At 38.8% G+C, this 11,681-nt stretch overlaps 1 protein-coding gene across 1 annotated transcript; it reads right to left on the reverse strand.

The window, feature by feature from the left end:
• Nucleotides 1-7,503: 7,503 nt before the first annotated feature.
• On the reverse strand, nt 7,504-11,457 carry chst1 (carbohydrate (keratan sulfate Gal-6) sulfotransferase 1). Its single transcript, XM_077595114.1, has 2 exons — nt 11,140-11,457; nt 7,504-10,030 (listed from the first exon to the last, which is right to left on the reverse strand). Exon 2 carries the CDS (start codon nt 9,982-9,984, stop codon nt 8,707-8,709), a length of 1,278 nt encoding a protein of 425 aa, XP_077451240.1. The 5' UTR covers nt 9,985-10,030; nt 11,140-11,457; the 3' UTR covers nt 7,504-8,706.
• Nucleotides 11,458-11,681: the final 224 nt, after the last annotated feature.

Raw genomic sequence — 11,681 nt, forward strand, 5'->3', positions numbered from 1 at the left:
GTTATGAGACCCAGTGGAGGATCTGTAAAGAGAGTTTTGACCTCCTGTTTTTTTTTTTAAATTATTTTTTGCATGGGTGATATTTTTCGGTCTAACTTGCCAACAAAATTTACAATTTACAAACATCCTTCATCTCTGATAGTCAGTTCATATGACCTAGTAGTCTAAATGGAATTGTGGCTCCAGGCAGCAAACAGCTTGGTAGACATTCAACTGCTTTCTTTGGCAATAGCCCTATAGTAATTCAGTTTTCACTATGGCTGCTAGAATACAGAGGAGTTTATTCTTTCGGATTTTTGTGATTAAAGTGGCTATCTATGGGGAAGGACAAGGAAAGAACAAGCATTACTGACATAATTGCTGCTCAATTCCTAAAACAGAACTTTCAACAGTTTATCAAGTTCATTACATAATTTTCTCTTCCTCTCATTTTCTGAACCGCTTTATCCTCATTAAGGGGGGTGCTGGAGCCTATGCCAGCTGACTCTTGGCCAGAGGCGGGGGACACCCTGTACCGGTGGCCAGCCGATCGAAGGGCTCAAGGAGATGGACAACCATGTACACTCACACCCAAACCTAGGGGCAATTTAGAGTGTCCAATCAGCCTACCGTGCATGTTTTTCGAATATGAGAGGAAACAGGAGTACCCGGAGGAAACCCACGCAGGTGGACATGACCTGGATTTGAACCCAGGACCCCAGAGCTGTGAGGCAGTTGCGCAAACCACTCGCATTCATTCATTTTCTGAACTGATTATCCTCACAAGTGTCGCGCGTGGTGCTGGAGCCTATTCCAGCTGACTTTGGCCTGGAGGCGGAGTACACCCTGAATCTGTGGCCAGACGATCGGAGGTGATTGATTAAGGTTGAATCCATAGATATCATTCTGAAAAAACACATTTGATACCTTTAAAGAACCTATATGAATATATAGAATGTCCTGCAAAATACCCCTTATCCCAATATTATATTTTTAATGTTCTGCATATTTTCTTCTTTATTGTTTTTGTAAATATACTCTTCAACAAGGGACAATTACCACCATAGTTTATACCCCTGTAGTCATAGGTTTTAAGACTTTTCCGCTTTCAGTTGAATGAGAAAGAGTCTCACATTTGACATTTGACAGTGTGTATATTATGTTGATTAAAGATTCTATGCAGAAATACCCAATACGTTATGGAAAATGACAATATGTCACCCTAACTGGAGGTAGTGAGGCAAGATTGTATTTCAATGACAGAGGTGCAATTTTGTGCCCACAAGCAAGTGCACTATGGTCTTGTTGGTATAGCATGTTCACTGTAACTATAGATATGGATTTTTAATTATTTTACAGCAAAATGGCATGACATGGGATTTTCTGCTCAGCTACACACAGATGGAGCGAGGCACAGAGCTTTTCAGATTCATCCCAAGACACTAATGCCTTTGTGGCTCTTGGATATTGGACTAATAACATCTCCCTTGGAAGTACTTTTCTCCGGCGCTTATTAAGGGTACTCGAGTCTTTTTTCCGTTCTTCATTCAGGCAATAAAAAATGGGTACCAAATTAGCTGCAGTAACTACAAAGCAAACCCGTCTTAATCTGAACAAAGCACAGCTAGCTCATATGACAGTGGAATTCCAGATTTAACTTTTTATGTATTTAAGTGTTCTGGTAATCTATATAGTCTGTGTTGTTTATCCCATCTGACGAGAAGCAGAAGAGAGGGTTCACCCAAAACTGACTGTGAGCCAATCTTAAGGCGCAGAGACATAAATTGGAGAAGGAATCAGATTAAAATCGATTGAGATTGAGAGGATCCAGATGAGGTGGCCTGCATGTTTCCTCAGAATACTCTCAGTTGAGGTTTTCCAGGCACGTCCTACTGGGAGGATGACCAAGGAGATAGCTGGGTTGAGGTTGTCCTTGTGTCCTGGTTGTGCTTCAGGATAACCTGGAAGAGCTGGACAAAAAGTGTGAAGATAAGCAAGTCTGAAGTTCTTGCTTAAAATGATTTCCCTTTGACCTGACTTTGGATAACAGCCATGTGTTAAATACATGCATACAAAAAATAAGTCCACAGTAAGATTTTAAATGCAATATTTTACTATAAGATAATTTGAAATATAATGATAAACTGGTAACATTTTACTGTGTCTTTCAGTGTCAAATATATTCATGTTTTTGCCTGTGACAACACAATAATTTGGACATTGAAATGAAAAGGCGACACTTTTATTCACTTTAATAAATGGGAAATTTGATTAGCAAAATATTCATTCACTCATACATCTTCAACAGCACCTGTCTTTGATAGGGTCGCACAGTGTTAGACCCTGTCACTGCTCACCATGGGCGAAAGGCAGAAAACACCCTAGACTGGTCACCAGTTATTTGTAGGCCGCACACAGAGACAGACAACCATTCAAACACAATACATTTTAGAGGAATCTATTTAAATCAACTGCTAAACCAATTCAGGGTGTCCTCTGCCTGCCACCCACAGTAGGCTGGGATAGGCTCCAGCATCCCTGCAACCCTTGTGAGGATAAACTGTACGAAAAACGAATGAAGGACTACACATCACATAATCTTGGTTTTGTACTCAAAGACTTAGTCTGACGTGGAGAAAGAGCCTCAAGCCATAGTGTGTATTCCTGAAAGTGTGTGGGTGTGATCGTGCTAAGACATATGTGCGTATGTGTGTTACCTTACGGCATACACTGCTGCTGTTGTGCATAACACATACTGCCTGCAGGCCTACACGATCAGTGCATTTCAAGAACTCAACACCTCTGTTGTGCAGCACAATCCAAGTTCAGTCATAAAGCCAAACTGACAGGATTGGGGGACAGGACAGAAGTATGAGGCAGTGGTAACTTTGGGCCTAAATAATGCAACACCATAAAAAAGTAGTGCTCTTATATCTGTCTTGCTGTCTAAAAGTAGTTTTCAAATAGGCAACATTGTCCTTTAAATTAAAGTAATATTAACTCACATGTTCTTCAAGGAGGACAATTTGTTTTTATGTGGATGAAGTACATTAGACCTTTGGATAGATGGGTGGATTTAAAAACTTCAAACTGGTTGCCAGTTACCCTAATGCTTAAACAGCTTAAAATGCAGAGTAACATTATTTCGTCCTTTGTTTTGTTTTGCTTGCTGAAAATGAGATTTTTTTTAACTAAAATGATGTAACAACATAACAACAACAGCAACAGTCTACAACATAATTCCTTTAATACTAGTAACTTCCTGCAAATAATAATTCATTAGATTACTGGGAATGGAATTGTGAAGAGACACGATTCCAGAACAATACTAAAAGTTCATAGAATACAATAAACCATAACCTTGAAAAATGGAAGATTCGCTCAATATTTGTTCTTAGTCATTGATGACATTCAGGCAGCAAATGGCCTAAGCTGTTCGTACAATATAATTTGAGTGATGCGGATCAACTGCAAAATTGGATTGGACTGGAAAAAATGTAAAAAACTGGCAACTGCTGAGTTATTACCAGGCCAATATCCTTATTACATGAGAGTGCTGAACAGAACCAACTTCAGATTGAGGATTTACCAGTAAGTAGACATGCAATGCACGCATCTAAAGCTTCAATTACAATGGACGTATTGCATGTTTTTATGCCTTCTTCAGACCAGATGTGATTTTCCTCCGGGGATTCAAAGCATCTGTTTTTGCGTTTCCTTATATTATTTACACTCATGGCAAGCACGGTGCAAAACATAAACACACCAGTTTTCTTTGGGGAATTGCTTCAGTGGCACTGTATTATAGAATTCTGAAACTATAGTATTTTGGGAAGTAATGTAATTGGGAATTGCAAACCAACATAGTGTTTTAGCCAACCATAATAATATGATAAATAGTCAGTAACCATAAATCTGAAAAGCTCCCTTGTTTGGTTCTAGCTTTGCAAGCAGCTGCTGGTGTAACTAGAGTGGAAGATAATTTTTCCAGGCCAGAAGTAGCTTACAAATCACATTATCTTTTTCTTCTTTGCATCAGGTTTGGGTAATGACAGTGTTCCCGTTAATAAAACACCACATTCTGCCCTCTGAAGTTTATTTGTTATCTGATTTGATTTGCAAATGATGGTTTGCACCGTGACTAAATAGTTTTATGTTCTATTAATAAGTGCATATCTTTACATAAAATTCTATTCACAGTGTTTTATGTGCAAATCTGTTGAAAAGCGAACCATATTATTTTCAATGTCCGTTACCTGTTTTATATTAGTCTCAAAATGTCACATTGTGATGTTTGCATGAGTCCTCAATGTTTTGACTTGTCAGAGGGTCGCTGTTTGCTCATGGCTGCTCAAACTTGTCAGCTGTGCGTGTGTCCACTAATCACATTTGAGCTTTTCGGGCCAGCCAAGGGGAGAATTTGAGTAGCAACAGAAAAGCAAAGAGAGCTGCAGCTGACCACAGTGATGTGCGCGCCACTGACCCATCCATGTGACATAGACACAAAAATAATGTAGCCTCTCTTGCACACCTAAATAACATCAATGCTTCCTCAGCGTGATTGCGTGTCCATGCCATCGGGCGCATAAGAGCGAGTGACCTGTGCTCGCCAGTAGCAGCTGTCGCTCTTGGTTTTAGTAAAGGACAGAGTATCATGCTTGCTGTCTTTAAAATCTGCTATTGCACTCCACAGACCAAATTGCAGTAAATTACAAACATGTCCGATCAAATCCGTCTCTGTATAATTAGGAAATTTTGGATTTATACCACGTGTCAAAGTGGCGGCCCGGGGGCCAAATCTGGCCCGCCGCATCATTTTGTGTGGCCCGGGAAAGTAAATCATGAGTGCCGACTTTCTGTTTTAGGATCAAATTAAAATGAAGAGTATAGATGTATATTCAATTTCCTGATTTTCCCCCTTTTAAATCAATAATTGTAATTTTTAATCATTTTTTCTGTGTTTTTAGTTCAAAAATCATTTTGTAAAATCTAAAAAATATATTAAAAAAGCTAACATAAACATTGTTTTAGATATATAAAAAAACTGAATATTCAGGGCTTTTAATCCACTTCTTTTTATCAATTTATAAAAAATCTAAATATTATATCTAAAATGGTCCGGCCCACATGAAATCAAGTTGACATTAACGCAGCCCGCGAACCAACCCAAGTCTGACACCCCTGATTTATACGATTTGGATTCCATATCTTTTTTGACATATTTGAAAGGGAAAGTAAAGCTACTGTGCTAAGAAATTGCCGGTGATTAATGAATATTGCTGTCTCAATTAGCAGGAAGATGTGTTCAAAAATGTCCACTATAAATTCAATGCTCATTTTGCAAAGTTCGTCCCTGTAGGAGAGTAGACTTGGGTTGTTTTTCGAGGGAATAAAAATTGGTAAAGACCTTGGCCATTGTTGTAGCGTTTTTGTGTTGTCTTGACAAAAACACTCTACAGAGAATTCTCCTGTTTTCAGAATATAAATTGAACTCTAAAACTGAATTAACTATTAAATGAATGACACATATTTTAAGTCAAATACTTGGGAGTAACATGTTATTGCATAAAATGCAATACATTCAAGTACCTCAAAGCTACATCTTAAATTTATTCATTCATTATTAAGGGACTCTGGTAATTTCACTATATTTTGATTTGAATATGATACTATTGAATGGTATGAATTCAAGTTCCAATGTCACTTATTATCTGATCCTCCATAAATGGATACCAGGCTATTAATATTATGCATATTACACAGAATATTACATTTTCTAAATTGTGATCTTAAAGCAGCGCTCCCCATTAAAGCGACTATAATTTCTTGAATCCATAACGAATGACCATTGTTATGCCTCTCTTACAGCTTCAATCAAATTGCTCATGTCACGTGTGTTGAAATCCAGCTGAGCAATTCCCCATTGGCATTTTCACAGCATCAATTTGCAACTTTGTCAACCTGCAAAGAACTGAAAGATACTATATTAGTATATGAATGCCATTCATTTTAACAAATTGTTAATGCTTGTCAGATCGGCTTCAAAGTTTCAATGTGTATATAGCCTTTCAACCCCATTTTTATAATAGCTGGACGTCATCCAGCATTTTAATGGCAACATTTTCTTTAAGAACACATTCATTTAATCTTATTATTTCACAATGTTTTTGCTATGCAGCAGCAATTGCTTGCTGTCAAGTAGTTTTATGCTCCAAGCGTGTTCTGTCAGCCCAGCTCAGTTCTTACAAGTAGGCACTTGATTTTCTTTTTTTTTTCCCCTTCATCCACAAACACAAGGTCAAATTATGTCACATAATGAGCGGTCTGGTTTTGTCTGCCTCTCTATCAGAGGCTGTACCATTTTTGTAACCTTACAAAAGGGGTGGAGAAGTCCAAGAGCAGCAACAAAACATATGCTGGCGCATATTGCTTTTACACTACCTATTATTGCTAATGTCTTAAAAACATATTTCAGCTCAGTTCAGTTCTTACAAGTAGGCATTTTCTTTTTTTTTCTTCATCCACTGCATCCACAAACACAAGGTCAAATTATTAAGGTCACATAATGTGCAGGCTGGTTTTGTCTGCCTCTTTATCAGAGGCTGTACCATTTTCTAACCTTAAAAGAGGGGCGGAAAGGTCCAAGACCAGCAACAAAACATATGCTGGTGCATATTGCTTTCACACTACATAGTATTGCTAATGTCTTTAAAAAACACACGCACTATTTTTTGTTGTTGCCGTATTGTTTGGCATGCATTATCGTGCAATGCATGGTATATTTAGAGGAAACACTCAAAATGATCAAAGTGATCTTTAAAAATCCAGTTTAAACCATTAATTGGCTTCATAAAATGTGAATTGTGAAATGCATAGTTGGGTGCAAAGCTCTAGCAAAAATCCCATGATCCTAGCATTGCAAAATGGTTTAGAAAAGAAGAGTACTCCAAGCACAGTCAGTCATTTCATAGGTTAAGTCAAGTGAAAAACCAAAACCGAGGATGAATCCCATGAGGAGTATATTTCAAGAAATCAGTGGGCGCTGGAAAAACAGAAGGAAGAGAAAGCTTGCCTCCAGCATTGATGCTGAGGAGGATCAAAAGGTTTGTGCTCTGCATCTCAATTGACGTCAGGCCACCAATACTGATGAGCATTTTTTTTCTATCGATTGTTTAGTGGTTGAACTATCAGCCATTTCACAATGTATGTATTAACATTAAGAGATGATGCCATTTATTAAATAAAACACAGCTGTCCAAAGAACTCTTTCCTAAAAAATGGTTAATTTGCATTTAATAAATTCTAGTGTATCCTACCTATTAATGAGCAGTAGACAGGCTAAACCCTGAATTTGTCACAAGCCAATTGCAGGACTATTTAATGAAATATGCATTAATTAATACATTATCTTAAATAAATTAACAGCAGTGAATAATTAAATATACATATAGCCAAGTTGTCCAAGAAACATTTTTGCCTGTATCTACAGTACTTTCTTATGAAACTGATAAAGACCCTGAAAGGTTGACTGCAACATTCAATATTTATTGCACAGTTTTGCCATACTTGTCAAGGAAACATATAAACCATTCCATTGAACAACACATTTTTGAAGGGCAACAATTTACTAGCATTCACAAAATGAATAAAAACAATGAGCCTCATTTAATTACAAATGCGTAGAAATGTGATGACTCTGCGCACAATGTAGGCGTTTGTGCAAAATCGCCGTCAAATTCATGATGTGTCTAACAGCCAATTTTCTCTGCACACCCATGTAAATGTTTGTAATTGAGAATTCTTTTCTGCAAAGTAAGTGCCTGGGAGCTGCAATCTACACACACTCTTCCCCTATTTCCCAATTGCAGACCATTTAACAAATCTCAGCCGATCACGCAACTAAGTTTCCTCATATTCTCAACCATTATATCATTTTGAGAAGCTTGATAGAGGTTGGTCATAAGGTTGGCTAACACAACCAAATTGTTAACAATTCTTAATCAATTCCAAAAGGAAATAAATAAATAAATATAAACAACCCAGTGAATAAATGAATGTAAAAACGGAGTTAATTGTTTACTACTCAAACAATTGATCAAATGTGCTGCTACCATAGAAGAATTAGAATTCAGATTATCTTAGAGATTCAAAAGAATAAAAATGGCCTGTTACATTTTTAACTTTATGGTGCTGGTTAGTCAGCAGTAATTTGGGGGATTCTTGTTTGCTACAATTGGTCTACAGAAACAATATATTCTCAGAAATATCTTTAAGTGAAGTTAAATCTTAAATGCCTTGTTGAAGTTATTATTTTGGCTATACTGTAAATCACCATAGTTTCAATCTGTTGTCCTTACTGGGAAAAAAACTTTGGTATTTTTGTTTGAAATTGGATAATGTATTTAAAAAAAGGTTTTTGCATGATGGTCTGGAGACGTGCTAAATTTGTTCACAGTTTACACACATCTGCAGGTGCCCATTATTGATAAATGAGACCTATTGTCCTATTAATGGGATAAGATAAAGAACACATTCTTAAACTAGTTTGTTTGATTATTTATTGTTTTGAGTGTGCTGTTCATAACATTTGGGGACCATCTGTAGTCACTTGGTGCATTCAAATTCTCATTTAGTGCAATTTTGAATAGACAAAATAAAAGTAACAACCAATTACATGATAAGGCAACAATTATAAATATATAAAAATAGTCATTAAAGAACTCCCTCTTATAAAAAGGGTAGAAAGGTTTTATCTTGTACCAATGAAATGGACATGTTTTTCAGTTCTTCAACTGACCTCACAGGTTTGTATCCAAGTTGATGCAGAACCTTTTGACACACAGTCTGGGTGTATTCTACCATATCATAAGACAGTTTCAAGCGCCAACTTTCTGCATTAGCTGCTGAGTCTCTGATTGTACCAAATTTATGTTTTGCTGATGGTTCGTTGCTGCCGCGAGTGTTTGCGTGTATCCAGTTTTCCACGTTTTTATCCATTGGCAGTCCCAAATAGTCATAGATCTCTTTTGTCCTGTGGAGTGGATTTTTTGCCAAGTCTTCATAACGAACCAACATGTACTTCCCTTTCAACCAATAGGGATGACTGAGACCAGTCAATACAGAGCTCCGGTAGTCTTCACAGACAACAGTGAGCTGACTCAAGTCGAGATTATAGGGCTTTCGGCCTGTCGCCCTCCATATACGCCACAGCCGGTACGTATCCCTGAATGTCTCAATACGGGATGACAGGATACCACGAGGGTCTCTGACAAGTTGGATCACTTTGATATTTAGTCTAGGGTCCTCCAACAAAGCGCGCAAATCCCCGATTTCTGGCACACGAACAATCTTGATGGCCACATGGCGTTTCTCTCGACAGGCTTCAGAAGCCAAAGTCATATTAAGAAGTCCACATTTCTTAACACAGTCGCCCTCTTCCACATTAACATCAGCTGGGCCAAAGGCATCACATACAGGTTGCTGGCACAATGCCCGGCTCGCACCGCGGCGGAAAAGTTTGTCAGTTGTGTGGTTTGTGGGTGTTGGTTTAATGTAGCTCTCGAGGAAATATAGGTCACAACCATAAAGGCTCCTCAAGAGGTCCCGGCTGGCCCCCAGCATCACACGGCGGTCTGCTGTGTTGTGGCTGTGGTAGAGACGGGGGATCAGTGTAGTCTGAACATGATGCAGAGGTTCAAACAGGTAAAAAACCTCTTGGTGCTGGTTGAGAAGTTGGCCAACAAAGGAAGAGCCGCTACGGGTGGTAGCCAAGACCAGGATGTGGGTTTTGCGGGATGCATTGATGTTCAAGATAGAGTAATCATCGCAGCCTCCAGCCCCCCGCTCAATTGGTGGTTCGGTCTCTTGATATCCTTGACCACAGTTCTGTGGACTGGGCAATGTACACAACTGGAAAGGCTTAGAGGTGAGTGTACGGATGGCCGTGTACTGGATGGCGATGGAGGCCAAAGCCAGCAGGATCACTGCCTTCCACGAACATTGCATGGCGGAACAACTTCATTTAGATTTAGGGATCCATGTCAGGTCCTCCCTGGAGACAAGCAATTTACAGCAGAGTAAGAAATCACACTTGTTTTTTTTTTCTTTGTATTTAGTACAGTTAGAAGTGGGTAATTATTCTGATTATTTTTTAATTAAAAAATCACCAGTAAGCTCTGTATCAATAAATCATAGACTCTCTTTAAAGATCACAGATCAAGTGGTTGACAACGCAGCATTCAGTAAAATTCAGAATGTGAAAAATCTTTGCAAAAGAATAACATGCTCTTGCTTAGTCATGAATTCAATTCAAATAGTTGATATCATAACCAAAAGATTTCTGTTTATAGTACATCCAATATTTTGTGTATGTAACACATGATATTGTAAAATGTTTTATAATATTTAAATAAACAACAACAGTTACCTCACATCTACCAACTCTGGAATATTTGAAATAAGTACAATGATGGTACGATTAAAAGGGTTAAAAAAATAAAGTAACAGATTCACATTGCCCGTAGAAATCATTTAAAAGCTGCAGATAAAATGTCACGTCAAGGGAAGAGGTTGCAGCATGAAAAAAAATCCTTTTCAAAACAGTGAATCCAAGCCTCCATAAAATAAGCTTTGATGATGTACGACAAATGAAGACTCATCATCCCCACATCTGACAGAATTAAATTTGTCAGGTCCAACCGAGAATACAATTGCCATGACTCCAATTTAGTATTGCAGTGCAAATGCAATACTCCCTTCCTTCTAAAAATAAAATAAACTTGCTTTTTTGGATGAGTGCTTGAATGGAGATAATAGCTATTCTGTGAGCTTATACTCCATACCACAACATTACAAGACTTGCTGCAATGCTGATGTCTTACATTGAGAGGAAATGTGAGCATATTTCAAATCCAGATTGCTATTTCCACCACATAAAGCTCACATTTAGTGTAGTGTACATAGACCGCAGGGAACAGGTTGAGCCTGCTGATGAGCCGATGTGAGATGGAGTCATGCTCAGTAATGCTGCTATAAAGCAGTACTAAACAAACGGAGGCATCCCACCCAACCGACCGGCAAGTGTTCAAAAACACTGCCTACGCTCTGCGATTAAATTGCTCACCCAAAACACGCAGATCGCGTGCATTCATTTGCGTTTACCTTGTTGATGGCAGGAGGGTTCTCCTGATGCTCCGTGATCGCGTGTCCCCGTTAGCGCTCATAAAGCTTTCCGTGAGCGCGCTCCCGTATCCCGAGGAGGGCTTGTCCTCCTCGATGATGTTCTATTCAGTGCAGGCTTCGTTAGAACATCTCGATCTGGATCACGCACAGATAAAAGTGCAGTTAAAGTGGAGCGGCTGCGGTGTGATGAGCGCAGTCAGGGAGCGAAGAAAGACAGTCTTCTATTTTAATAATGCGTGTGTGTGAGATACACAAGGACTGATTGTCTGGACCACCCAGACCCCACCTGCACCACTCTCTCTCTCTCTCCCTCCCTATCTCTCTCCCTCCCTGCCTCCCTCCCATTTGCCCCCCACCCTCTCTCTTTACCCCCCCTCCTCTCTCTCCCTCTCTCTCCCTCTCTCCCCCCTCACGCCCTCTCTCTCATCAACATCATCATGCTCTCTCTTATCCTACCATAACACAAAAAAACTCTAGCCTTGTTTCATTCATCTACCAAATGACGTGTATTCCACGTAATC

The sequence above is a fragment of the Stigmatopora argus genome, chromosome 2 (genome assembly GCF_051989625.1).
Source record: "Stigmatopora argus isolate UIUO_Sarg chromosome 2, RoL_Sarg_1.0, whole genome shotgun sequence".
Lineage (NCBI taxonomy): Eukaryota > Metazoa > Chordata > Actinopteri > Syngnathiformes > Syngnathidae > Stigmatopora > Stigmatopora argus.

Bases quoted from the DNA above. Each gene is read 5' to 3' on its own strand.
- chst1 (XM_077595114.1), bottom strand. From the start codon at position 9,984: ATGCAATGTTCGTGGAAGGCAGTGATCCTGCTGGCTTTGGCCTCCATC.